Raw genomic sequence first — 24,575 nt, 5'->3', positions numbered from 1 at the left:
CTCCGTCAGTCGCTCCTGAGCTCCGTCAATCACTCCTGGGCTGCAGTCACCTATCCGGACCCGTTTTACCGCCTTACGCGGAGCCCCACCGGGCCTTCACAACTGGACTGCCGACGTTATCTACCCGAAGGAGATCCGGCTGGCTCCTCCGTCGCGACGTTACCTGAACGCCCATCTGCGGCCTGCTAACCGTTAGCTGTCTTACCGGCTGCTCTCAGAATAGACAATCGGACAATTTATTTATTTTTATTATTATTATGTTTCTTCTTGGGCCTCTATAACTATATCTGTTGTTTTTATTTTATTTTTGTTGTTGTGTGATTTGGACTAATCCCCTCTACCACACGGAACCCCACTAATCTACTGACGGAACGCAAGAGGTGGCTAACAACAGACCTCCATCCTATGCTAGCTTGCTACCGATGTCCTGGCTAGCTGTCTAAATTGCCGTGACCCCCAAACCAACCACTCCACTCACTGGACTCTTTTGATCACTCGACTAAGGATGCCTCTCTTTAATGTAAATATGTCTTGTCCATTGCTGTTCTGGTTAGTGTTTATTGGCTTATTTCACTGTAGAGCCTCTAGTCCTGCTCACTATACCTTATCCAATTTATTAGTTCCACCACCCACACATGCAATGACATCTCCTGGTTTCAATGATGTTTCTAGAGACAATATCTCTCTCTTCATCACTCAATACCTAGGTTTACCTCCACTGTATTCACATCCTACCATACCTTTGTCTGTACATTATACCTTGATGCTATTTTATCGCCCCCAGAAACCTCCTTTTACTCTCTGTTCCAGACGTTCTAGACGACCAATTCTTATTGCTTTTAGCCGTACCCTTATTCTTGTCCTCCTATGTTCCTCTGGCGATGTAGAGGTGAATCCAGGCCCTGCAGTGCCTAGCTCCACTCCTATTCCCCAGGCGCTCTCTTTTGATGACTTCTGTAACCATAATAGCCTTGGTTTCATGCATGTCAACATTAGAAGCCTCCTCCCTAAGTTTGTTCTATTCACTGCTTTAGCACACTCTGCCAACCCGGATGTTCTAGCTGTGTCTGAATCCTGGCTTAGGAAGACCACCAAAATTCTGAAATTTTAATTCCAAATTACAACATTTTCAGACAAGATAGAACTGCCAAAGGGGGCGGTGTTGCAATCTACTGCAAAGATAGCCTGCAGAGTTCTGTCCTACTATCCAGGTCTGTACCCAAACAATTTGAACTTCTACTTTTAAAAATCCACCTCTCTAAAAACAAGTCTCTCACCGTTGCCGCCTGCTATAGACCACCCTCTGCCCCCAGCTGTGCTCTGGACACCATATGTGAACTGATTGCCCCCCATCTATCTTCAGAGCTCGTGCTGCTAGGCGACCTAAACTGGAACATGCTTAACACCCCAGCCATCCTACAATCTAAACTTGATGCCCTCAATCTCACTCAAATTATCAATGAACCTACCAGGTACCCTCCCAAAGCCTTAAACACGGGCACCCTCATAGATATCATCCTAACCAACTTCCCCTCTAAATACACCTCTGCTGTCTTCAACCAAGATCTCAGCGATCACTGCCTCATTGCCTGCATCCGTAATGGGTCAGCGGTCAAACGACCTCCACTCATCACTGTAAAACGCTCCCTGAAACACTTCAGCGAGCAGGCCTTTCTAATCGACCTGGCCGGGATATCCTGGAAGGATATTGATCTCATCCCGTCAGTAGAGGATGCCTGGATATTTTTTTTTAAATGCCTTCCTAACCATCTTAAATAAACATGCCCCATTCAAGAAATTTAGAACCAGGAACAGATATAGCCCTTGGTTCTCCCCAGACCTAACTGCCCTTAACCAACACAAAAACATCCTATGGCGTTCTGCATTAGCATCGAACAGCCCCGTGATATGCAGCTGTTCAGGGAAGCTAGAAACCGTTATACACAGGCAGTTAGAAAAGCCAAGGCTAGCTTTTTCAAGCAGATATTTGCTTCCTGCAACACTAACTCAAAAAGTTCTGGGACACTGTAAAGTCCATGGAGAATAAGAACACCTCCTCCCAGCTGCCCACTGCACTGAAGATAGGAAACACTGTCACCACTGATAAATCCACCATAATTGAGAATTTCAATAAGAATTTTTCTACGGCTGGCCATGCTTTCCACCTAGCTACTCCTACCCCGGTCAACAGCACTGCACCCCCAACAGCAACTCGCCCAAGCCTTCCCCATTTCTCCTTCTCCCAAATCCATTCAGCTGATGTTCTGAAAGAGCTGAAAAATCTGGACCCCTACAAATCAGCCGGGCTAGACAATCTGGACCCTTTCTTTCTAAAATGATCTGCCGAAATTGTTGCCACCCCTATTACTAGCCTGTTCAACCTCTCTTTTGTGTCGTCTGAGATTCCCAAAGATTGGAAAGCAGCTGCGGTCATCCCCCTCTTCAAAGGGGGGGACACTCTTGACCCAAACTGCTACAGACCTATATCTATCCTTACCATGCCTTTCTAAGGTCTTCGAAAGCCAAGTCAACAAACAGATTACCGACCATTTCGAATCTCACCATACCTTCTTTGCTATGCAATCTGGTTTCAGAGCTGGTCATGGGTGCACCTCAGCCACGCTCAAGGTCCTAAACGATATCTTAACCGCCATCGATAAGAAACATTACTGTGCAGCCATATTCATTGATCTGGCCAAGGCTTTCGACTCTGTCAACCACCACATCCTCATCGGCAGACTCGACAGCCTTGGTTTCTCAAATGATTGCTTCGCCTGGTTCACCAACTACTTCTCTGATAGGGTTCAGTGTGTCAAATCGGAGGGTCTGCTGTCCGGACCTCTGGCAGTCTCTATGGGGTGCCACAGGGTTAAATTCTTGGACCGACTCTCTTCTCTGTATACATCAATGAGGTCGCTCTTGCTGCTGGTGAGTCCCTGATCCACCTCTACGCAGACGACACCATTCTGTATACTTCCGGCCCTTCTTTGGACACTGTGTTAACAACCCTCCAGGCAAGCTTCAATGCCATACAACTCTCCTTCCGTGGCCTCCAATTGCTCTTAAATACAAGTAAAACTAAATGCATGCTCTTCAACCGATCGCTACCTGCACCTACCCGCCTGTCCAACATCACTACTCTGGACGGCTCTGACATAAAATAAAGTGACAACTACAAATACTTAGGTGTCTGGTTAGACTGTAAACTCTCCTTCCAGACCCATATCAAACATCTCCAATCCAAAGTTAAATCTAGAATTGGCTTCCTATTTCGCAACAAAGCATCCTTCACTCATGCTGCCAAACATACCCTTGTAAAACTGACCATCCTACCAATCCTCGACTTTGGCGATGTCATTTACAAAATAGCCTCCAATTCCCTACTCAACAAATTGGATGCAGTCTATCACAGTGCAATCCGTTTTGTCACCAAAGCCCCATATACTACCCACCATTGCGACCTGTACGCTCTCGTTGGCTGGCCCTCGCTTCATACTCGTCGCCAAACCCACTGGCTCCATGTCATCTACAAGACCCTGCTAGGTAAAGTCCCCCTTATCTCAGCTCGCTGGTCACCATAGCATCTCCCACCTGTAGCACACGCTCCAACAGGTATATCTCTCTAGTCACCCCCAAAACCAATTCTTTCTTTGGCCGCCTCTCCTTCCAGTTCTCTGCTGCCAATTACTGGAACGAACTACAAAAATCTCTGAAACTGGAAACACTTATCTCCCTCACTAGCTTTAAGCACCAACTGTCAGAGCATCTTACAGATTACTGCACCTGTACATAGCCCACCTATAATTTAGCCCAAACAACTACCTCTTTCCCAACTGTATTTTATTTATTTATTTATTTTGCTCCTTTGCACCCCATTATTTTTATTTCTACTTTGCACATTCTTCCATTGCAAAACTACCATTCCAGTGTTTTACTTGCTATATTGTATTTACTTTGCCACCATGGCCTTTTTTGCCTTTACCTCCCTTCTCACCTAATTTGCTCACATTGTATATAGACTTGTTTATACTGTATTATTGACTGTATGTTTGTTTTACTCCATGTGTAACTCTGTGTCGTTGTATCTGTCGAACTGCTTTGCTTTATCTTGGCCAGGTTGCAATTGTAAATGAGAACTTGTTCTCAACTTGCCTACCTGGTTAAATAAAGGTGAAATAAATAAATAAATAAAAATTAGGCCAAGCCTCCTACAATATTTAAAGTCAGAGGTGGTATTTAGCTCATTCCCATAAGACCTAACAGGCATAGGGTCATCTGCAGCTACTTGTTCAGTGAGCTGAGACTTTGCCAAGGTCCCTGGCCAACCACATGAGAGCAGAGCAGACTGAGCATTTGACAGACATCCCTCAAGTCGCTGGATGCAGGGGCTGGGGTGGGAACTGGGAGAGCAGAGCAGACCACCCGGATGAAGCTCCATCCAAAAGAGTGGAGCTTCTGCAGGGGACCGGTGGGGCTGCCAATACCCTGTTCTGGGTGTGGACAGGAAACCTTGGTGTGGCTCCTATTGCAGGGTTGGGGCTGCCATTGGGGATAAGAGTGTTCCAGCCTTGTACTGAGAATGGGAGTAGGGAGAGTAACCAAAACTAGCCTGGGAGGGAGGCTGTGGGGTGAATTGAAGGGGGTGGAACGCAGTATGGCAAACTCTCAGTATATGTAGGCTGACGATGTGAATGATACATGGGCTGGGTCTGGTTGAGCTGTGCTGAGGCGGGCCTGGTATGGTTGGGCTGTGCTGAGGCGGGCCTGTTCTGGTTGAGCTGTGCTGAGGCTGGCCTGTTCTGTTGAGCTGTGCTGAGGTGGGCCGGGTGTAGTGAAGCTGTGCTGAGGCGGGTCTGTTCTGGTTGAGCTGTGCTGAGGAGGGCCTGTTCTGTTGAGCTGTGCTGAGGCGGGCTTGTTCTGGTTGAGCTGTGCTAAGGCGGGCCTGGTCTGGTTGAGCTGTGCTGAGGCGGGCCTGGTCTGCTTGAGCTGTGCTGAGGCAGCCTGGTCCGGTAGATTTGTGCTGAGGCAGGCCGGGACTAGTTGAGCTGTTCTGGGCGGGCCTGTTCTGGTAGAGCTGTACTGAGGTGGGCCGGGTGTGGTAAAGCTGTGATGAGGCAAGCCTGGTCTGGTAGAGCTCTGGTGTGATGGGCTGTGTCTGGTAGAGCTGTGTTGAGGCGGGCCTGGTCTGGTAGAGCTGTGCCGAGGCAAGCCTGGTCTAGTAGCATGAGAGGGAGGTTGTAGGGGGAATTGAAGAGGGTGGTGTGGAGGGCAGTGTGGAGGGTAGTGTGGCCGGTGATGTTCCTAACTCTGCATATGGCCTCTTTGACTGCGTCTCCTGGGGAGAGGAGGTGGAGGGTGGTGTGGGGGACAGTGTTGCTGGCTGTTCTCCATTCTGTATGGCATCACCGGATCCAGGTCTAAAGGATGTCTGATTTGTCTCAGGGAGTTGGTGGCTGGTCTGTGTCTTCTGTGGGTGAGGTGGACTGGCCACCCAGAGCAGAATCCTTTAACGTCCTTGCGAAAGATGGGAACAGGTGTGCATTGTCATAAAGACAGTCTAGGCTGAGGGTGGGATGGTGGACCAGGTGTACGTTGGGCCATAGCACACACTCCTGAAAGAGGCTGGCATTTACCTTCTGGAGGATGGCAGGATGGAAATCTCTCATCTGGAGCGGGGATATATTACAATCTCCGCAAGGGGGATGATGGCCCTCTCTATCAGTCCCCTGGGTGTTGCCACCCTCTCTTGTTGGGCACGCATGTCATTGGTCCCTGTGTCAATGATGATATGGCTGGGGGAGCCAAGCTGGGCCACAGTCAAGAGCTCCAAAGCTCTCTCTCTCTCTAATTAACTCTATTGGAGTCCATCATTAATATAATGTCTGGTTTCTCATCAGGTCTGTGGAGGACGGCAGGAGTGATGGGAGTAATTACAGGCCGTGAGATGGGGATGGAGGAGGTCAGCTGGGTTGGTGCATTGGTTGGTTGGGTTGGTTGGTGGATTCCGATTCAGCTTTTGGCTTGGTTCTAGGTTTTTGTGGGACTTTGTAGAGTGGATGGTGGTGGCTGGGAAATTCCTGCCTTAGCTCATGTAGCTCCTTCTGCAGGTCCTGCATGTAGCTGGTGTTGACTGTACCGGACAGTTCCTCTCTAAGTCTGCCCACTTCCATCCTGAGAGTCGGGTTGTCCTCAACATTCTTCACTGCACATCTGCAGTTCCCGGATCTCCTCCCTATGCTGACGCACCAGGCTGATCTCCTCTAATAGATGCTGTGGTACAGCAGGTGTCACGTGTGAGAGGCATACTCGGGGCTGTGTCTGCTGCAGGCGAGGGATGGAGAGGGACCCTAGGGACTACATACTGGGGCACAGATGGAGTGGAGCATGTTGTAGGTAGTGGCAGTGAAGAGGTTTTAAGTTCAGCAACAAGAGGTTTTATTTGGTCGAATTAGGGGACAAATTGATCCAGACTGGCCTCTGAACCTTGAACATCATAGTGCCGTTATAATAAATATGAATGTTATATTTGGAGGTGGAATCAATGTAGAGTTGTTTATTGTTCTGTTTTCTGACATTTTAAGTTCATTATTGGTATTTTGGAGAGCTGTGTCCCAAGCATTAGGATCATCTGTGTACTGGTGAACAGAAGGTCTCCTTCTATTTTCTTCCCTCTGAGTTCCTCTGAGTCTCTGGGGATTCTCTTAGAAAAACATTTTTTTCATTTTTTTCTTTCATGACCCACTTGTAACATTTTCGTGTAGAAATTACAAGATTATGTTATAATACTGTTGTTTTATGCAATGAATGGTTGTTTTATGAAACAGAATCGGGTTCTTAGAACTCTATTGTGTCTGTGTGAACTGAGAGGAGCTTCTTAGATTTAACTCTAGCAACTGATTGATAATGGTCTTGTTGTCTCTCGGAGCCCGCATTCCAGAGAATGAGTTGGTGTTTGTGTACTGGGAGGTACCAGGGTGGAGGTGACTCGAGTATGGATAATGATGAGGGAAACCTTGTTTTGGGGTCCAGACTGTGGTTTCCACACAATGAGAACAGTCTTTACAGCAGATACGGTGTCTACTGTGAATTATTAATTTCTTTCCTGCGATTCCTAATCTTGTGACCAATTCCACACATCTGTTGTTTGACATGTGGACTAAGGGGGTGTATCTTTTCTATAAAAGATCTTTGTATCCTTTCTGTCGGGGCTCTCAACCAAACAGTCACCATGTTGGTTCAACCGGCCATCGTTATTACTCTATCCCTTCCATATTAATACATTTTGAACAAAAGTAATATCCTGATTGGTGATTGACCTTGTCTCTCCTCATTATTGATTAGAATGTCCATGACCCATTTTCAGGACACGTGATGGCAAGGCCTCTGAAACAATGCTTAGAGAATGAGTCAATCTTCATCCCCCTTGTGACCTCTTTAAACAATGCACTAAGGTCTAGAATGATGTGCTTATGCCTCTTGATGATAGCACTTATTTAAATAATGCACCTATAGAGATAAATGCACTGTTTAAACAATGCACTTGTATGAATAATACAAATAAAGATGTTAAATGTGTTTTTCAATGAAACAACACGTTACACATAAATGAAGATACCCTCTCCATGTTTCGGATCTTCCCACCTCATTTTCAAGTGTTCTTTTGCTTGTTTGTTTGCTCGTCTGAATGCTTGTTTTCTTATCAAGGCCTGAAATGTCCTCCAGAATTCCCTCAGAAATCCTTACTCTTTCGCCCTGTGTTGGTTTTGTGTTTGTTTGTCTATGTCCTAACTCTTCTTGTTGTCCTTGTTGGGTTTATAGTCCACCCCGTTACCATTCCTTCCTTGCGTTGCCTGACGATTCAGCAGATGACCTTTGCAAGAACCAAGCCGATCAATCTCTCAAAACTATTTCCACAAAAGAAAAGCATCTTCCAATTCCTCTCGATGTGCAGAACACAGCAATCAACAACAAAAAACTAAACTGTTCACGTACAATAAAATCATTTGACAAACAGTTGACATTTAAGGAGGAGCTCTTCTTAAGTGCTGTTGCTCATGGAAGTGGTCAACAAAACGCCAGGCAGCCTTGAAGTATATCTCTGTAAAGAAGCATTTTTATGAGCAAGAAAAGTCTGAAAGCGTCCAGAAGAGTGACATTAGGACAGTGTTATATGTAGAACTTCATGTCCATCTCTTAAATAAATTATCTTTAGTGCTCCCACTAGATAGGGTGTTTATGCTACGTCATAATGAAAACGAAATTGATGCAGGCGTACACGTTTTGTCATTTTGTTCAGCAGACTCTTCTTATTAAGGTTAAATTGACATGGTAGCTTGTCCAATGAGGGAGAAGCATTCTCATATTACATATTTTTAACACGGATCTTCAAAAACAAAAATGTTATGAATCACAACATTAAGACATAGAAACAACCGTTCTAGATCTTGTAAGCTATGCGTGACACTCTCCATGGTTGTCTTGCTAATACACTGTGACGTGGTTGTTACATGGCTGTGTTGCTGAGGCCATACACAACTGCACTGACGCATAGCCAATTAAGAGGGGAAAATGTAAGGGGAGGGGAGGTTAAGGCGTGCTAACCTTTTGTTTGGAGTCTCTTGGCCATGTGGCCATATCTCGCCTCAGTGAGACTGCTCCAAGCTAGTCATCGTAGCTTACTTTAATCTTTCATCAGTGTCTTCCAATACTGTGGAAGCTAGATAGCTGATATTTGTCATCCAGTGGGCTGGAATGGCTAATCAGCTGGCAAAAGCTCATTGGAAGCTAAAACAGATGATTTGGTGACCATTGGATTGGATTCAACAATGTCCCCTTGAGATATAGATAGGAATTCATATGTGGATATGTAGGGTGACTAGGCAAGGATTTTGTCCTTGATATGCTGTCCGATACTCCATCTGCCACCAATTCAGTGTTGATCAGCTTTTTGTCAGATGATAATTACATCAAGCCGGTCTAGAACAGGATTTATATCTTTGGAGAATAAACCAAGGTTGATTTATTGAAGAAATCTACCACAAAATGAATTCTATGTTTTTTTTTACATTCTATTTTCAATCTCCATTTCTAGTTTGTTCTCACAGAGAAGTCTTTATGTAGTTGCCTGGAGATGCTAATACAACAGACTGGAGGAAGCTGCACTACTGTTACCTGATCTCAAATTAAAACCTGATCTGTTTTAATTTCATGTTTTAATCATTACTCTGATAGACTGGCTTCCATCTGCTAAACGCCTGACTCTGACGAGGGGAAAACACTCAATGCATTTTGAGACATACTGGGAGAAACCAAAGAGGCAAAGATCAATAAAAAATGCATCCTTTTGACCGCAGCCTCCTTCTCCTGACCGCAGCAGCCATCCTGGTCTCCTGCAGCAGCCATCCTGGTCTCCTGCAGCAGCCATCCTGGTCTCCTGCAGCAGCCATCCTGGTCTCCTGCAGCAGCCATCCTGCAGCAGCCATCCTGGTCTCCTGCAGCAGCCATCCTGGTCTCCTGCAGCAGCCATCCTGGTCTCCTGCAGCAGCCATCCTGGTCTCCTGCAGCAGCCATCTTGGTCTCCTGCAGCAGCCGAATGTGGTTGTGGAGGATGTGGAGTTTGACCAAATCATGGGCTGGTGCCACCAACTGTAAAAGTTAGTGGCAGCAAGGATACCAAGGGGAAATGTTAATCTGGAGCCCTGAAATAGTCATTAACACTTAGGTTAGGTGTTGATTCAGGGGAACACATATGCCAAGAACTCATTTGCACGATAGGCTAAGTCGTTAGCTTGGCTTTTATAACGTATAAGGCTTAAGCAGACAGGCAGACAGAAACCAAAATAAGCACAGTGACAGCAGTGTCTAAGTAGGGTGTGTAGGGTCAGGATGTGGGCTGATGTGGATAAAATGCCGGTGGCGAATTCTTGTCCCAGTCCGCCCCTGGGGGGGGGGGGACGTCCCTTCAGCTCCTCAAAGGGGAGTCTCCTTTGAAATCAGGCACCCACACACGTACCTCAGCAGCACGGCTAGCTAAGCTGGGACTGTTCCCATTATCCATTTAACTCCACCACACTGCTCAGTGTCAGCTTCCCTTTGTTCACACTCATTCAGTTACTAAGTATTATTACACCCCTCGGGAATAGGATCGTTTTTGCAAAGCCCCCGCAAAGGAAGGCATTTACCTTATTGATTAGGAATCTTCAATGAGAGCGAAGACATTGTGATTGTGGATGTATCTCCTCTCACAATCATTTACTATTCAACACCTAGATAATAGAACCAATTGCCCTGTGGCGAAGGTTTTGGCCGTGTACCTCACTGTGGTCTTCATTGTCCTTCTGCCTTCATTTCTAAGCACAAACATAAGCAGCTGAACTTTTCTGCTTCCTTCAGGTCAAAGAGCTGGAGATGTGTGGCTGATGACAATGTCACTGGGCTTTCTTAACCACTTGACGGTGCATTTCAAGATCCGCCACAGTGGGACCATGATAGTAGGACAACCAAAAGAGATTCTTACAAGCGCGACTATTCCCATCCACAGTTTTATGTTAACAATTCTGCATGCCTATGATTCATTTGATAGTGCTTCCCGTTAGACAGTAAGGGTGAGTAAGAGCGAGGGAGAGAGCACCTGAGGTCTAACACCACCGAGTTGTGAGTCATGTGATTTAATATTGATTAAACACACACATCCTCTATTTCCTCTGCCGGGACCTACCGCCTATTCATCCTTATGCTCAACTATTTTTGTATGCTGTCAACACTGTCTCGCCCCTTCTTGTGTCTAATGTAATTTACACGAGGTGAAATGGGATAAGCTTTTACAAAATGACCCACTCAAAAAAATATCATTGGTTTGCAGGGGTTCAGATACCTCAGAATGGGGTCAAACAAGGAGACGCCAAACACAGCCACTTTACAGTCCATCAGCTTTCATTCATAGGAAGTGAACTTGTGTCGATAGGACCATTGCTCTCAAGGATGTCATGACGCTTGCAATATGCGTTCCCATCTACAGGAGCCTGTGGATTGTGTCCTTCCATAGAGCAATAATGCATTTACGCTGTAAGATGCTCACTCCTGTTCACAGCAGTGCCATCCTCGACATGTTTATTCATGAGCTCCGCGGCTCACTCTCGACTCCTTAGAGGAGCATTGAGAGTCATGTCTCGAGGCACAGGAGGGAGGGCGGGAGAGCAAGTGTAATGATTCCATTTGAATGTGTCTTATGCCTTTTACTCTGCTCCCATTCCTTATTAACCATGATCGACACGTTGAGTTGATACAGAACTGCACAGCGACTGAAGTGCCTTTAAAACCCAGCTCTCCACAGTGGTACATTTTCAAAGAGCCCCCCTGGAGTATTTTGTGTAATTCTCTTTCTCCAGGATTCAAAAAATACATTTTCAACTTACTAGAGGAGCATCTGGCGCTGATTTTCACGTGATTAGCAGAAATCTGCCTAGGCTGATGACTGCTGCTTCAGGAAGATAAAAAATGGAACTATCTGGATCTTCCTGTACATTTCCAGTCCGTTTAGGGAGCTGCAAAGTGCCAATGCAAATGTTTCATTATGTACACAGTATAGTTAACCACATAAGAGAAGAAAATGACATTCACATTTTAGTCATTTAGCAGATGCTCTAATCCAGAGCGACTTACAGTAGCAATTAGGGTTAAGTGCCTTGCTCAAGGGCACATCGACATTTTATTCACCTCGACGGCTCGGGGATTGGAACCAGCAATTTTTTTGTTTACAGGCCCAACACTCAACTGCTAGACTACCTGCCGTGAGCCAAGGCACAAACAAAATTCAACCTGACTTCCTGTTGTCATATACTATACCCCGAAAAGGGGTGCGACATCACAATGACTTGGAGGGGGTATTATACTGGCCAAAAAGCACTCTGCCTGAAGATGATATTAGTGGCATTACATGTGTAGATGTGTCATTGAGCATCAACTTCATTTTAATTCACTGCGACTTCACAGAGGGCAGCAGTACTGCTGCCTGCACTGAAAACAGTTCATATCATGTCTAGGGTTTAGCTAAAAAAGCACTCCACCCATGTGGAACACAGTGGCCCAAGGAAATGGAAGCCAAAGAGGACTCAAGGTCCTCACGAGAACGGTCAAACAGGGCTAGAAGAGGAAAACAACATCTGCTTTTGGAGTGAAAAATGAGATGTATTTTGGTTTTGTTTTGCCAGAGGAGTCAAGGACCTGGAACATATGACAGAATAACAATGCCTCATAGACATACTGTACAGTTACGGCAGCTCCTTGTCCTTGTATTTGTTGTGGTAATGAGTAAGGCCCAGAGTTTTTTCAGGTCAGTTCATGTGGTCAGGAAAAAACATAGAATTAGGAAATAGAATAGTAATTTAATAGGATCTCTGTGGGAAAAACTCTGAACCGACAGTTAAATGCAAATTGTGTCGGAAACAAATTGAAAGGAAAATAGAAAAGCCCACCTGTGAAGCTGGTGTGCATTCCAAATGCCACACTTTTGGAAATATAGTGCATACATTTTGAGCACTGGGTAGGGAATAGGGTACTATTTGGAAACAGCACTGGTCTGTGACATGTTTACAGTTCCAGTCTGATGATGGTACATTGAGTACTAAATTAATTGTTTTGTTCATACTCTCATAGATTTCTCTTTAAGGATTGTGGCTGGGCTTGGCTGTCTCTCCACTGTTGAGAGATTTTGTGGGATGGCATTCACATACTGCAGACATTCATTGATTTATTTTCACTGTGAAACAAGACTGTGCATTGAATCGCTATGAGCTATTTGTATCCTCATTAAAATAGTCTAGAACAGCCTTGGAGACTGGAAGGTGAGTCGAAGCAAACTGTGCGCTAGACCAGAGGGAACTGAGACAGCATTTTCCATTCCTCTGTCAGAAATAACACACTACTCCCTATTGTGTCATGGCAGCTGACCAAGCCCTGTTAACCTTGTCAGAGTCAAGATTCACTCTCTCTCTGCTTGCGTGTATCTTGGTCACAACTAGGACTAAGATAAAGTAAACTACCATTTTACCCCTGCCATACCTAAAACACATCTGAAATTGATATGATCTGCTGGTTCATACTGCTAGATGCTGAATGTCACTTTAATACCTCTCATATGCCATGGTCTTAATACAATGTCATGTTCAGACTTCTGGTATTGTCTGCCAAGCCACTGATTACACCTCCATTATGCAATGGCAAATGTTTTTTTGTTTTTTTATCAAGCCAGAGATCATTGTCATAGGTTAGCTTGCTTCCTCGCTTAGAGTATAATAACATTCCCTGAAACTCTCTCGTGACATCGTGCCTCATAACCAGAACGATGATATCAGTTATGGATTAAGACAGGAATTGTAATTGATGGTAGCTACCTATAATATTTTCCAGACATAGCATATTCCAGTAAATGCAAGGGAAGATCCACATCATACATGGGTCGGAAATGTTTTTCCACAATTTGTTATGGATAGATTTTTTTGTCCTTCCCTGTAAATGTTGTTTTCCAAGAAAGAAAATACCCAAAACCCTTGAATTGGCTTGTGGATAATTATAATTATCTTGTCATAGACAAAATACTCACATAACAGCCACAGTTTACTGCACAGTAGTCCACTGTACAGAAGATCAGAAAAGTAGCATCTACACGAATAGCGACATTTATAACACAGGTCAATGGAGACAAACACTTGATGGAAAGAAAGGCTCTCATTACTAAGTGCCCTGTCAAGACTGGGTCACCTCATCTCTACTGTGTTCACTGACTGTGTCACCTCATCTCTACTGTGTTCACTGACTGTGTCTCTAATAGCATAGCGCCACATTTAAGAGCTCAGCTAACCAAAACAAGGCAGCATCCCAAATGGCAGCCTATTTCCTATATGGTGCACTAGAATCCACAGGTCTCTGGTTAAAAGTACAACAGTAGTGCACTACATAGAGAGTAGTATGCCATTTGGGACACATTTGAAATGATTAAGGGGGCTGTCTTGTGGTGGGACTGTAGTTTATGGTTTCTCAGAGGCAGCCTGTCGCACCTAGTGCATACCACCACCTCTCCTGTCTGTCGCTGGCCTGGTTCACTGACTCACCATCTTTGCGGTGATATGTGATTTCCACCTTGCGCTCCTCTGAGCCCATCAGAGCCTGGGCCACCTGGCTGATGGCATGTGTGTCAGTGTGCTCGCCGTGGAGGAAGTCACAGGTGCATGGCTTCTGCATGACATCCGGTCTGGAATAGCCGGTCATCTCACAGAAGCCGTCATTACAGTAGATGATCGCACAGTTCTGTACCCGGGCATTGGCTATAACAAATTTCCTATCTGTAAGAAAACAAAAACGATACACAATGCTATCAAACCAATCTTTATGTACAGCAGTCTCGAGGTAATACATTACAATTTGAGAGTTTTTGAACATTGCTGTATTTGTAAACTGAAGACAGTCCAATCCTTGATTGTATTATTACAATAGTGATATATATTTTTAAATATTTTTTTTGACTTTTTGAAACAACTCTTGATTCCTGGGTAAAACTATTGACTTGAAGCATACAGGAGCATAGGAGAATAAAAAATAAAATAATAATTGATTGGACTAATATATTTATTTTCTAGACACCCAAAGGGGGAGGCTCAACTCATCCACCACGAATGATACTAAATAGATAGTAAATAGATAGTAATAGATCATGACGATATAGTAAAGCTCAACAAAGTACATTATTGACACTGATTTGTCACTAACAAATTGATTTCAATTAACAAACCCCATTCTCAATTGGACAAGTTCAAACTGTTTTTAAAACGTAACTTCATTTCCAAACAGACTGATGTGCACGACTGCCACAATGCCAAGAATAACGCTTTAGATTAAAATGATGATACTTGGGATGGTATACTTACTCTGTCCTTCGAATTTCCGTATTATTATTCCAAGAAATGTATTTTGTGGCGCAACGTGACCTCTCCGAACAGGCATGATTATTCCGTGGTGTTGTATAAAAGCGCTTTCGCAATGAGACCTGAAGTTACTGTTGTAGCTTCCTCTTCTTTATCTATCCTTTGTCACAAATCATAGCCTACTCGACGCAGACGCACTTTCCACTTTAAATGACCTTTCCCAAATTCACAAGAATACGCTTTAGCCTGCATGCATACCGGAGCATTTGAATGACTCCTTACCGATACGCACGGAATCGGGGAGGATTGCCTGGGTCAGATGTAGTTTGTAAACCATTTCTAGTTGAAGATGGATGCGATCTTGGCGTTCTCTGTGGTGATGTGGTGGACGACTAGAGGAAAGGGGCTGATATGCCAGGGGAGTGACGTTACCCCTAGGGGCTTAGTGCACAGAGCTGCCACCTCGGGTAAGGTTCATTCTTTGTGCTGAGAAAGCATACATCAGTCAAGCAATCATCGAAAACCTGTACAGTTGGTCCTCTTCAGTGCGCATGTAATACGTGCTCAACGAGTTGCATCTTTGAGTTGGAGCCACGTGTTTTTTTTTTTTATTTACGTACAATATAGCATCCATGGACAGAATATTAATGAAAAAGCGTTGAGTTCATAGTACAAATAAAGTACAAAGTACACGATGAATGAAGTATGTACTTTATCCATCGCATTTGTTATGTCATTAATATACATCTTGAGCGTTATCATTTCAAAATGATAACATGAAAGCGTTCTGTAACAAAGTGTGAGTAGCCTACTTACTGTATGCTGTAGCCTAGTAATAGCGCACGAGGACTTGTCCATGGTGCTGAAGTTTCAGCGAGGACACGTGGGCGCAATTGAGACCTCTTGATTTCCTATCAAATATTGTTTAGCATTGATTATATAGCCTATTGACCGTTTTTAATTGATTGTATAGTTCTACCTTGTTGTGTAGCAAAACATAGTTTAAATTGATTCAGTAGGTGTTGCATTCCAATTTATGTGAAACTCATACCTGTCTAATACACAGCTCAGATAATCTCCGTAAAGATATGCAAATGTGTGCAGAATGAAAAGCCCTTCATACTGTCCTGCAACATTTGTCCATGTATTTCAGTATAGGAGCTCATCGCCTATCTGCTCCATTAAGAAAACGGGTTGAATGAAGGCATGACTGACAAACACAACCATGTGTATAATAGAGAGCCTTAGCATGTGTTCTGCACGTGTCCGCTTCTCTTCTCATTTCACTGTCAGCTATTACAAAGTCTTACATAATATTTTGTCTTCCAGCATTCTTTTTTTCCAGCACTGCTATTTTAATCTGTCTGATATTTATATCAGCACCATTGAACTGCAAGCAAATATACAACAGAATAAATATATACTCTAATCTCAATTTAGACATATTTTGGCATCTGGGGATACATACACTATATGTGCAAAAGTATGTGGACACCCCTTAAAATGAGTGGATTCGCTATTTCAGCCACACCTGCTTCATTCAGCAACCTCCTTACACGATGTTTTGCCATCTGTTTCAGTGCCACATGCGCTGATGTTACAACAACCCTAACACACAATAAAGCCATCATACTCAACAGGACTCCTGGACAGGCCTCTGAAATAGCCCCTAATGGCAGGAGGTCTGCAATTTACATAGTGATACATGACTCAGTGTTTATATTGTAGGTGTCTCCATTTACAATCATATTAGATGCCTGAGGGAAGTAGGAGGAAGAGGGAAGACTTCTGAAGTTCTGCTTGTTTTGACTGCCCCTAACAACCAACTAATCTCTTTGAAAAGGGCCTACAGTTGATGTCGGAAGTTTACATACACCTTAGCCAAATACATTTAAACTCAGTTTCCACAATTCCTGACATGTAATCCTAGTAAAACATTGCCTGTTTTACGTCAGTTAGGATCACCACTTTATTTTAAGAATGTGAAATGTCAGAATAATTGTAGAGAGAATGATTTATTTCAGCTTTTATTTCTTCATCACATTCCCAGTGGGTCAGAAGTGTACATACACTCAATTAGTATTTGGTAGCATTGCTTTTAAATTGTTTAACTTGTGTCAAACACTTCGGGTAGCCTTCCACAAGCTTCCCACAATAAGTTGGGTGAATTTTGGCTCATTCCTACTGACAGAGCTGGTGTAACGGAGTCAGGTTTGTAGGCCTCCTTGCTCGCACACGCTTTTTCAGTTCTGCCCACATATTTTCTATTGGATTGAGGTCAGGGCTTTGTGATGGCCACTCCAATACCTGGACTTTGTTGTCCTTAAGCCATTTCGCCACAACGTTGGAAGTATGCTTGGAAGACCCATTTGTGACCAAGCTTTAACTTCCTGACTCATGATGCCACCTATTTTGTGAAGTGCACCAGTTCATGATGATGTTCTTCAGCTTGCAGGCCTCCCCCTTTTTCCTCCAAACATAACGATAGTCATTATGGCCAACAAGTTATATTTTTTGTTTCATCAGACCAGAGGACATTTCTCCAAAAAGTACAATCTTTGTCCCCATGTGCAGTTGCAAACGGTAGTCTGGCTTTTTTATGGCGGATTTGGAGCAGTGGCTTCTTCCTTGCTGAGCGGCCTTTCAGGTTATGCCGAAATATAAGACTAATTTTAATGTGGTTATAGATATTTTGTACCTGTTTCCTCCAGCATCTACACCAAAGTACATTCATCTCTAGGAGACAGAACGCATCTCCTTCCTGAGCGGTCTGACGGCTCCGTGGTCCCATGGTGTTTATACTTACTATTGTTTGTACAGATGAACGTGGTGCCTTCAGGTGTTTGGAAATTGCTAATAAGGATGAACCAGACTTGTGGAGGTCTACAATTTTTTCTGAGGTCTTTGGCTGATTTCTTTTGATTTTCCTATGATGTCAAGCAAAGAGGCACTGAGTTTGAAGGTAAGCCTTGAAATACATCCACAGGTACACCTCCAATTGACTCAAATGATGCCAATTAGCATATCAGAAACTTCTAAAGCCATGACATCATTTCCTGGAATTTTCCAAGCTGTTTGAAGGCACAGTCAACCTAGTGTATGTAAACTTCTGACCCACTGGAATTGTGATACAATGAATTATAAGTGAAATAATCTGTCTGTAAACAATTGTTGGAAAAATGACTGGTGTCATGCACAAAGTAGATGTCCAGACCGACTTGTAAAACTATAGTTTGTTAACAAGAAATATGTGGAGTGGTTGAAAAACGAGTTTTAATGACTTCAACTTAGGTGTATGTAAACTTTTGACTTCAACTGTAGCCATGCAATCTCCATAGACAAACATTGGCAGTAGAATGGCCTTACTGCAGAACTCAGTGGCTTTCAACATGGCACCGTCATAGATGCCACCTTACCAACAAGTCAGTTAATTAAAATGTCTGTCCTGCTCGAGCTGCCCCGGTCAACTGTAAGTGCCGTTATTGTGAAGTGGAAATGTATAGGATCAACAACAGCTCAGCCACAAAGTGGTAGGTCACACAAGCTCACAGAACGGGACCGCCTAGTACTGAAGCGCGTAACGCGTAAAAATCCTCTGTCCTTGGTTGCAACACTCAATACCAATTTCCAAACAAAGACAGCACAATAAATGTTTATTGGGAGCATCATGAAATGGGTTTCCATGGCCAAGCAGACGCACACAAGCCTAAGATCACTATGCGCAATCCCAAGTGTTGGCTGGATTGGTGTAAAGCTTGCCACCATTGGACTTTGGAGCAGTGGAAGTGCGTTCTCTACGGTGGTGAATCACGCTTCACCTGTCCAATGGATTAATCTGGGTTTGGTGGATGCCAGGAGAATGCTACCTGCCCCAATGCATAGTGCCAAATGTAAAGTTTGGTGGAGGAAGATTTTTTTTTTAAATGAATTGTTTTTCATTGTTCGGGCTAGGCCCCTTAGTTCCAGTGAATGGAAATCTTAACGCTACAGCATACAATGACATTCTAGACGATTCTGTGCTTCCGACTTTGTGGCAACAGTTTGGGAAAGGGTCTTTCCTGTTTCAGCATGACAATGCCCACGTGCACAATGTGAGGTCCATACAGAAATGGTTTGTCAAGATCGGTATGGAAGAACTTGACTGGCCTGTACAAAGGCCTAACCTCACCCCATCGAACACCTTTAGGATGAATTGGAACGCCGACAGTGAACCAGGCCTAATCGCCCAACATCAGTGTCTGACATCACTGCTCTTGTAGCTGAATGGAAGCAAGGCCCCACAGGAATGTTCCAACATCTAAAGCCTTCCCAAAAGAGTGGAGGCTGTTATATCGAAAAGGGGGAGGCCCACTCCATATTAATGCCCATGATTTGTAATGAGATGTTCAAACGAGCAGGTGTCCGCATAATTTTGGTCATGTAGTGTATTTATAGACCCAGAGTGAATGTGAGTGTATTTTAGCCCTCAGCTGGTGTGTCGTGATCTCGGCAAGGCGTGGTGGTGCCACTGTGTATTAGCCGTGCTGTTGGTGTGGCTTACAGGAAAACACAGCCCTCCTCTGGCCTCAGAGCTTTATCTGTGGGCTTTTATTCAATCACAGTTGCATTAAGGGAATCAGCAGGCCTCCCTCGTTACTCATTCTACAGTTATAGCAGTTACACTGGGACCTTGCAGATATGTACCAGGGTGGTCATCATTCACCCAAAATCAAGTTATGGGTTATGGGTAAAATCTTGGCATGCTTTTTCATTTCATCCATACAGTACAATTAAAGCTGAATTTCTTATGTGGAAATGGATCTGAGCTAGGAAGAGTGCAAGACTTGACTAATGCATCATAGTCACATGAGTGTGTTTGATTTATGTGATAAAATATGCTGAGTGTTTACGGTAGAGGAGAAGCTTCGCGTGGGTGAGGGGATATATCTACTGACCTCGTTTGAGTGTTCCACACAAGGCAAATAGTCCCCCACCGAGCCCTTAGTGCCCTTGGGTATGGACATTACAGATGCTCCAATCTGGTCCCTCATCTCTCAGCAGCCAGCATCCTGGGTGTGAAAGACTGGAAATAGAACAAGCTGGCACAGCTGGAACTATGATGGCTGGCGCTCACTTTGATTGCAAACCATGACATTGTGAGGGCACCTACTTACCAGCAGTGGTTTGATCTCTCTAATGGCTGCTGGTTACTGGTGTCCTAATTACACGCATATTGAATATTTTGAAATATACTATTTTCATTGAACCTTTATTTAACTAGGCAAGTCAGTTAAGAACAAATTCTTATTTGCAATGACGGCCTACCCCAGCCAAACCCGGACGATGCTGGGCCAATTGTGGGCTGCAATTGTGCGCTATGGGAATCCCAATCACGGCCAGATGTGATACAGCCTGGATTTGAACCAGGGACTGTAGTGACGACTCTTGCTGAGATGCAGTGCTTTAGACCACTGTACCACTCGGGAACCTTAAAGAGTAGTTCCCTGACCGGGAATCGAACCCGGGCCGCGGCGGTGAGAGCGCCGAATCCTAACCACAAAATGCTTATATAGGGGATATTGACATTGGTTTGTTAAGACAAAAATAATAAAATGTTATAATTTGGAGACTGGTCAGGTAAACAGAAACCAAAGCATGGATTGCTGTCTGACCTTGTCCATACACTTCTTACAGGGTAAAGAAACCAATGTATCATGTTGTTATTTGGGTGAGCTATCCCTTTAACTAAAAGCTATTAAAAGCATATGATGCATTGTAGAATACAATATACTGGTTGTACTACTGTATCTGTACTCCTGGGAGATGTCAGAGACTCGCAGAACTGTAGAAGTAGAAGTTATGAGGCTTTATAACATTGGCAAACAGATAGTGCCAGAAGGTACCAGTAGGTCCTCCTCTATTACATTGAAGGGAGCAGTTACTCTGATCGATTGTTCCATATGCATAGTCTGGAGTAGTCTGACATTAAAGACATTCTCTGGGACTTTGGCGAATTGGGCTAAACCTCGTCGTTATTGTTTAAACCTCCCTTTGGGCTGGATGTGTCCATGTGTAGTTCATACATGCATCATCTCTGAGCAGAATTACTGTTTTACCTCAATTCGCCATGAAATCCCTAGTTTGAAAGCAACAGTTTTATAGAAGCTGCGCGGTGGCATTTTCCCTATATAGGGAATCTACACACATTTTAGTGACGCACGGCAAGCTTGGCTCACATGGACCTGCCCACTAGCAATTTGAGTTCCAGCTAGCTAGATGCATGAGTTCGCACAAGACTGACGAGACTGCAGCTATCTAACAGAGTCGTTGCATGGATTGGGTAAACAATTGCTATTATTTTCAAAATGTCATCCAAAGAGGTAAGGTATATAAGCTATTCATCGTGTTTGTATGAACACTGATTTATGAACTGATGTGTTTTATACAACTGGGGTGTTGGGGCATAATCAAACATATATATTAAAAAGGGGAATAGAAAGTATGCAAGTAATGTTATTTGATAGACTCCAAATATATCTGCTAATTTGGTAGCTGATCTATCCACCTAAAAAAATATTTAAAAAATAAATAAAAACATGGCTGTTTGTTAGTCGAGCGAGGCTAGCTATAGCCAGAGCCATATACAGTGCATTTGGAAACTATTCAGACCCATTGAATTTTTCCACATTTTGCTACATTACTGCCATATTCTAAAATGGATTAAATAGTTTTTTTTCCCCCTCATCAATCTACACACAATACCCCATAATGACAAAGCAGAAACAGCTTTTTAAAAAACAGTAATACCTTATTTACGTGATTATTCAGACCCTTTGCTATGCGACTCGAAATTCTACAGCTTGATTGGAGTCCACCTGTGGTACATTCAATTGATTGGACATGATTTGGAAAGGCACACACCTGTCTATATACGGTAACCAAAACATAGCCTACAGTCTACTACAGTGAGATGCAGCCGTGCACAGCTGTCTTGCAAAATAAATAGGCCTATAGGCCCGCTTCCAACATGGAGAATCATGTCGCTCCCTCATGAGTTCAGCAACACATTGTGATATGGCACAATACACTTCTGTGAATCAGATTCGACCCACATAATCAATTAAGCAATGCCAGCCTACTATAAACATGTTTCCAATACGTACACTTCCATTACAGGAACGAAAACCAACAGGTTACCAAGAAAACCATATTATAACGTATCTATTTCTATGATGAAACATACTGATATGTAGCTATACCCAGGCGCGTCATTTGCGTTCTTGCATTGGAATTATATTGAATTATGCTGGTATCATGCACTTCCACAATGGACATGAAATTTCAAAAAATGCTTTTCGCCAAGAAGTGACAGGTTCAATGGCATGATATCCTGCTGCGCGTTTGTCAGCACCTTGGACAGCGCAATACACACTAAAGCAAGATTTGTATAAAATCAACCAGCTAGATTGTTTTAGTTGTATCATTTCAAAGGAGTTGCATTCCATTCTCCCCCAAAATCTGCTTGTAAGTTCGCCTTCAAATGCCAGTTGGTTGAGTTGCGCAGTCCTCGGGCGTAAACATGCTTCTTCTGCTCTGACTGAACACGTGTGTCAAAGTGGGAAATGAGTTGTAGCTGTGGTTGCCCCAAAAGTCAGTCCATGTGTCAGTGCAGTGAGTACGGTCGGCATAGCAGACCGCACAGGGGGTCATGTTTGAAGATCTATTACTGCTCATTGTATGCCTGGCTAAAAAGTCATGAAGACTCAGAGCTGTAATCAATAACAATGGTGGTTCTACGAAGTATTGACTCGGGGGTGTGAAGACTTATGTAAATGAGATATTTCTATATATATATATTTTTTTTTTTAAGTATATATTTTTCCAAAAACATGTTTTTACTTCGTTATCATGGGTTATTGTGTGTATCAGGCTCTGCCACCACAAAATGTGAAACAATTCAAGGGGTATGAATACTTTCTGAAGGCACTATACATTGTAATGTTGTAATTGTTTTTATTTCAGTATTCTACAGTTTGTATTGTAGATACAGTATGTAGTGGTACAGTAGTGATGTAATAACATGTTGTATGATGTAGGTGGGTGATGGGTGGGTGATGTAATTGCCTTAATCTTGTTTGGACCCCAGGAAGAGTAGCTGCTGCCTTGGAATAGGGATCCTAAATGCAAATAAAAAAATACAATGATCGCTAGCTAGCTATGATGACAGACAGAATGTTGGCTAGCCTAGCTAATGGCGACACCGACCCAATCCACTTTACACAAACACTCAAAATAAGCTTCTCACTGAACAGAATAAGTTTAGTCTCTTACCTTTTGACCAAATATGACTTTTATAGATGTTCAACACTGGTTGAGGCACTAGTGTTTCTCTTCCTTGAGGCCATCTCGGAAAAGCATCCGATATCTATTATTTGTCTGCCTTTTTGTCTTTCATGAACGGCTCCTCCATTGATATCTCAATCTAGTTTTCTCTTCTTGGCCTGACACCAAGTATCAATTGCATCATTTCCACATTTGTAGCATAGTTATTGCTGGGGCAACTTTTCTCTATGGCTGATTTGAGTGAGAGGGCCACAAGCATATCTTTTTTTTTTTTTTTTAAAGAATAGGGGGGCGCAATCTTGTGTTCAAGTCAAATGAGGTTGCGTGTGGGGAAAAAAACAAGGCTGGCTCGGACCAGCACAGTGTGGGTCACATAGCATGTAGGGCGGACCCACCGGCTCAGTGGAAAACCCCATGCACATGGATACACAGCGGAGAGAGATAGAGAGAGAGCAATAACGCACATATCTGCTCATATGGTACTCAATTGTGAGGGCTACTTTCAGAACTACCGGCTAAAAAGTATACAAAAGTACCGGTGTATCTCTTAAGGACTGGCGTTAAAAGCCCCACTAACAGTGGAGAGCTTCATATAATTCAGATTGCCAGCATTATAATATGCCATTTAGCAGACGCTTTTATCCAAAGCGACTTACAGTCATGTGTGCATACATTCTACGTATGGGTGGTCCCGGGAATCGAACCCACTACCCTGGCGTTACAAGCGCCATGCTCTACCAACTGAGCTACAGAAGGACCACACACATTATTCAGCTAAGGACATTGATCGTTAGCCCAAAGGGTGCTCTTTAAACCTTGAAAATGAGTAAAGCAATGTAAACCTCCTTATAAAACAGTTAACATACCCAGTACTGTTCATGCTTGTTGTAGAAAATATATTTCCGACTTTTTAGCCAGGTATAATGAGCAGTAATAGATCTTCAAACATGACTCTCTGCACACTGCATATTGCTTTTTAAGGATGTTTTTTCGATATTGCATGGCTGTTTGGACATTAAGCATTCCCCTCATGACAGATTGTCACTGTTCATTCATTTCCCCCTTAATCTCTGGGAATTTAGAGCAATTTGAAAACAGCAGTACAGTGCCTAATCCAGGTCTCACAGTAGGCCAGGCATACATGGAGGCAGGCAGGGACTCCATCTCTCTGTCCCCTGCAGTGCCCACCCCTGCACTCTCTCTGCCTCTCTCTGCCTCGCTCCCCTCGCCTATCTCTCGCACCTCTCTCTTTTCTCTCCCTCCCTCCCTCTCTCCCACACACATTGCCATTGATTAGGGCCACCCTGGTAACACAGCACAACAGAGGGCTTACTC

General features: G+C 43.7%; 1 protein-coding gene across 1 annotated transcript in view; it reads right to left on the bottom strand.

Annotated features, from left to right (window-relative positions):
- LOC118366677 (potassium voltage-gated channel subfamily H member 7-like) overlaps positions 1–15,293 on the bottom strand; it is a 97,795-nt gene extending 82,502 nt beyond the window's left edge. The window contains exons 1-2 of the mRNA XM_052492648.1: positions 14,922–15,293; positions 14,109–14,339 (exon numbers count right to left, since the gene is read on the bottom strand). Of these exons, the coding sequence (XP_052348608.1) occupies positions 14,109–14,339; positions 14,922–14,997 (307 nt within the window). The 5' untranslated portion in view covers positions 14,998–15,293. The remainder of the gene's footprint in view (positions 1–14,108; positions 14,340–14,921) is intronic.
- Positions 15,294–24,575: the final 9,282 nt, after the last annotated feature.

This window comes from Oncorhynchus keta, chromosome 34, assembly GCF_023373465.1.
Source record: "Oncorhynchus keta strain PuntledgeMale-10-30-2019 chromosome 34, Oket_V2, whole genome shotgun sequence".
NCBI classification, from domain to species: domain Eukaryota; kingdom Metazoa; phylum Chordata; class Actinopteri; order Salmoniformes; family Salmonidae; genus Oncorhynchus; species Oncorhynchus keta.
The sequence above is the reverse complement of the archived record's forward strand: the minus strand, read 5'-3'. Positions and strand labels throughout refer to the sequence as shown.